At 57.4% G+C, this 4,496-nt stretch overlaps 1 protein-coding gene across 1 annotated transcript in view; it reads left to right on the top strand.

Moving 5' to 3' along the window:
• SIL1 (SIL1 nucleotide exchange factor) overlaps nucleotides 1-2,839 on the top strand; it is a gene marked incomplete at its 5' end in the record, with an annotated part of 46,149 nt that extends 43,310 nt beyond the window's left edge. Inside the window, 2 exons of the mRNA XM_009703771.1 lie at nucleotides 76-240; nucleotides 2,489-2,839. Coding sequence (XP_009702073.1) covers nucleotides 76-240; nucleotides 2,489-2,839 — 516 coding nt within the window. The remainder of the gene's footprint in view (nucleotides 1-75; nucleotides 241-2,488) is intronic.
• Nucleotides 2,840-4,496: the final 1,657 nt, after the last annotated feature.

Genomic DNA, 4,496 nt, shown 5'->3' on the forward strand with positions numbered 1-4,496 from the left:
TCTTGTCCCAATGGGATGTAACGAAGAGAGGTGGCAGCCGTGGCCACCGTGCTGATGGACCTCTCTCCCCACCAGGCTCTCTTCGCACTGTCCTCCATGCTGAGACACTTCCCCTACGCCCAGCAGCAGTTCCTCAAGCTGGGTGGCCTCCAGGTCCTCAGGAACCTCTTCAGGCAGAAGGGGATGGAGACCCTCCACGTTCGTGTGGTGACGCTCCTCTACGACCTCATCGTGGAGAAGGTGAGGAGCTGGGAGGGAGGGGATGGGACCTGGCCAGGCACTCCCCACCTTCACCCCCCTCGCCAGGCCAAAGCGGCCATTGAGCATCCTCGCAGGACGAGGGTAAGGAGGGGCTGATCCAGGATTGGTGCTGGTCCGTGCTGTTAGGATGAGTTCCCTCCAGCCCACAAACCACCACTGCGGGGCACGAGTGCCTGGGAGAGCCCAGAGCAATCTTATACCTGTGTTTTTCATTAAACCACTACCACCGTTTCCACCTGAGGGTGTTTAAATAACAAAACAGCAAGGACACGAGTAGGGAACATCGGTGCTGGACCGCACTGAGCTGGGCTGCAGCATCCAGCCGAGTGCCGGGGGAGCACCCCCCGCGGCTGTGCGCCTGCCCTTGCCTGCCTGCACGTCCCTCGCCGGCGCCAACTCCGCAACGTTAAGTGTTTTATTTTCAAATACCTTGGATTACTGCTGTAAATGTCAGTTTAAAACCCATCTTTCCTTGCCATCGCTTGTTGTTTCGCCCGTGCGTTTCTCTTACTCCAGAGAATGGAAATTAAATCCACTTTCACTCAGTTTATAGCCAATTTGCCCTGCAGATTATTACTGCTGTAATACGTGGGTTTCAGGCACCACAGAGCAATGCCTGTGTTTTAAAACAGTTGTTTTTTGAGGAGACTTTGTAAAGGTGCAAATTATTTTAGCAGGTTTGGAATACTATCAGGCGCTGCCTCTAACGTGCAGCGATCCTGTCTGTCTGCTCGTGTGGAAAGGGAGCCTACGTGGGCATTTTACCCAAACCGTTCCCGTTCGCTCCTCCTGCACGTTTGACGGCCGCCCCATCTGTTCCCAGCTCCGCTGTGGCTGGGGGCAGTCCGCAGGCCCGGCAGATTCTTGGGTTTATGTTAAAACAATGATTTTTCACTGCCCTTCGAACTGGGAATGCTGTCTATCGATCCCAGTCCCTTCATGGAGGAGATGGAAGAGCCCTCGGTGCCCGGCAGGGAGCAGGACTGGCACATTTGGGGTGGGCTGGGTGACAAATCAAATCGGTTGGTTTGAAAATCGCAAAGTACCAGCGGCAGCTCTCTGCGCTGAAGCACAAATTCCCGGGACTCTGAACAGCTTTTTCTGCCGCCGCCTTTCCTTTTCACCCCAAATCCTGCGTGGCCCACGGGGGTTTAGCAGGCAGCCCTCTCGAGGGACCGGGAGAGGGGAAGTCTCCTCGGTGTTGTCCCTCCTTGTCCCCACCGTGTCCTATAAACCAGTACGACCGAGCTCCCCGCAGCAGCCGCCCAGGGGACGGCAGGAGCCCATTCCCAAGCTCGTGAACGGGTCAGAGAAATTGTTAGGGGCACCCGTGGGGACCCAAGCGACCCCTGGGGATGGGGTTGTCCAATGGCTTCTGGTGGCACCTCCTGGGCACGCTGCCTGCCCTCTCCCTTCCCCAGGGCTGGATTTCTGCTCACCAGCCCCGCAGAAGCCCTCGTCTCGCTTCAGCAGTCCGAGGCGAGCAGCCCCGCGTTACGCAGAACTAATTAGTGAAGCGCAGACATGGTAATTATCATAGGGGGCCACCAGCCAAGCTGGGAGGATCCGTTGAGGGAATGGGGCCCGTTTGGGGAATTGAACGCTATCGACAGCCGCTCCCAAAGGGTGTCGGGGTGGCGGTGGGAGGTTCCCCTTCCCCTTCCCCAGTGCTGCTCGGGACAGGTCTCCCTTCCTGGGAAGGGAACCGACAGCCCTGCCTGCCCCGGTCCCTGAGGGCACCTTTCTGCTCTCAGCACCGTCCCAGAGGAATTTCAGTATTTGGGGTTTTCTGGACCAGGCTGGGAAGGGAAGGGCTGGCTGCGGCTGGAGGAGACGGAGATCTCCACCTTGTCCGTAAAGAGCAGCATGAGGCCAAGCGGTGATGTTTGTCAGGTGCTGAAGGAGCCTGCCCAGCAGACCCAGAGACTTTACAGGTCTTCTGCTGAGCTTCCTTCCCCCCGAGTTCCCTTTCAGGGCCATGTGATACTGAAATCCCCGGTCACCGGGAGTTTTCCAGGGTGGGCAACCAGCCCCTGTGGCCAACTTCATCCCTGGGCAGCAGGGAACCAGGACACAACCTCGTCTTGGTTTTCCTGTTGCAAGTCCCCTTCCAAGGCAGGTGTTACAGGGCGTGCATCCTCCTCTCCTGCGATGTGTCACCTCCTGGGAGCAGGTGCTATCAGCTCTCTGATAGGGACATTACTCCATATTCCATCGTTTCCCACAGATGCTGCTTGAGAATTCACAGCACGGAGAGCAAATGGAAGAGAAAATCCAGCAGTACCGGCAAGTCAAACTGGTCCCGGCGGTGGTGGAGCAGGACTGGTGCGTGGTTGTTTCCAACCTCCTGGCCATGCCGGAGCACGACACTCGGGAGAAGGTCCTCAAGATGGTCGGTGTGCTGATGGCCTTCTGCAAGGAGCGCTACCAGGGGGACCAGGCCCTCAGCACCACCCTCAGCCTCCTGCGCAGTGAGTACGAGGAGCTGGCGGCAGAGGAGCAGAGGGAAGGTGACAAAGACGGCTATTTCAAGGAACTGCTTGGCTCCGTAAATACCATCATTCAGGAATTAAGATGAAGCTAGCTGTAGTTTCAGTTCAATTCGAGATCAATCAATCAGGGCAACAGCGTGAGTTTGGATGGCACCAGTGTAAATGCACTTTGGAATAAACTGCTGGGCTGAATGAGATCCCATCGCTGGGGGAGTGTGCCAGCAGCTTCGTTATTAAAACAGGCATGTTTGGGGGCATGTCTTCTTTTGCGTGGGGTACTGCCGGAAAACTAGAGGTACATTCCTTAGAGGGAACAAGGTAGAGTCTCAGCTTATGTCGCCGCCAGCCACGGGACCTTACGAGCGTTCTCAGTCTGTCTGCAGGAATCTTTGGGGTGGGAAGGAGGGAGGGCTGGGGGCCTGTCCTTGGTAGGCAGCTCTGCTGCCCAAAGGGGAGCGTTTGTTCCCGCAGCGCTGAGCTGCCTTTCTGCTTGCTTGGCAATGACCCGCGGTGTCTGTGAGCTTTTATTTGCTTCTGGAAAATGCCCCCGGGCACGCAGACAGCACCGTTCGCCTTCGGATTGTTTTGTGCTTGAAGGGGAGGACTGAGTGGTGTTTCCTGGAAAGGTTGGTTGGAGGGGCTCTCTGGAGAGCTCTGAGCCAGCCTTCGCTCGGAGCAGGACTAGCCCTCGGTCAAGTCAGCGTGGCCGTGACCACTGCCAAGAAGCCCACCTCCACCACCCACCCCTTTGGTCGCTCTCCTGCAGCTGCTCTCTGCTTGGAGGTCAGGCCACGTCCCAATGGTCACGGGGGGGTGTCAAAACATTTTGCCCTGGTGTGGGACAGCCGTGGCAGGGCTACCCAGCTGGTGAGGCACGCTTTGCCCTACAGCAAACCATTGAGATGTTCTGCTTGCACTGCTCTTGTCCTTGGAGATGGCTTCCAAGATGATCTCCAAGGATTGAGGTTGGCCAGCCAAGGCTTTTTCACCCCAGGTGTACAGCCCGCTCTCCTTGCTGGGCCGGGCATCTCCCTTCACACACCTCTTCCAGTTCCAGCTTCTGCGCTCTCTCCCCTTCCTCCGTGACCCTCCTTCAAGGGCCTCCTCATGCTGGCTGCTCCGTTGGGGACGATGTGCTGCTCTGTCCTCTGATCTGTCTCCCTCCATTGTTCTTCCTTAAATGGAGAAGAAAGTAAAGTCTTGCCCAAACCTCACCCTGCCCAGCAAAAAAAGATTAGAAAAACTCAATGTATTCATTATTTTGTTGTTTAATTTCAGTTCAAACTCTGTCCTTGGTCTGAACCCTGTGGGCAGGGGTTGTTGGGTTGTTATTTTGTAATAGAGCGCGCAATTCCATTTCTCCCCCCGTGAGAGGCACGGAGGGTGGAATGGTGAGGAGAGGGAGAGGGGGAAAGAGGAGAGGAAGAGGGAGGAGAAGGAGGAAGAGGAGGGGGAGAGGGAGCCTTCCACACCAGGCCTTTATATCCCCTTGGCCCACAGAGGCAGGGAGCCCGGTGCCCTACGGCCCCTACGGCCCATCCCCAGGTGCTGGCCCTTGGGCAGCCCCCACCCCCGGCTGTCAGCCTGCCAGGACTTGGGCGCTGCAGGAGCGGCGCAGGCACCAGGATGCTCGGTGGGCTGTGCCTGGCTCACCCCCTCCCCACCGTGCTTGGTTTCCTACCACCGCACGCCCACAGTGTGGAAATCTGGTGGCGGCTGAGTGCTGGCCACTGGCTTGGGGGG

The sequence above is a fragment of the Cariama cristata genome, unplaced genomic scaffold, assembly GCF_000690535.1.
Source record: "Cariama cristata isolate BGI_N322 unplaced genomic scaffold, ASM69053v1 scaffold3347, whole genome shotgun sequence".
Classification (NCBI taxonomy): Eukaryota; Metazoa; Chordata; class Aves; order Cariamiformes; family Cariamidae; genus Cariama; species Cariama cristata.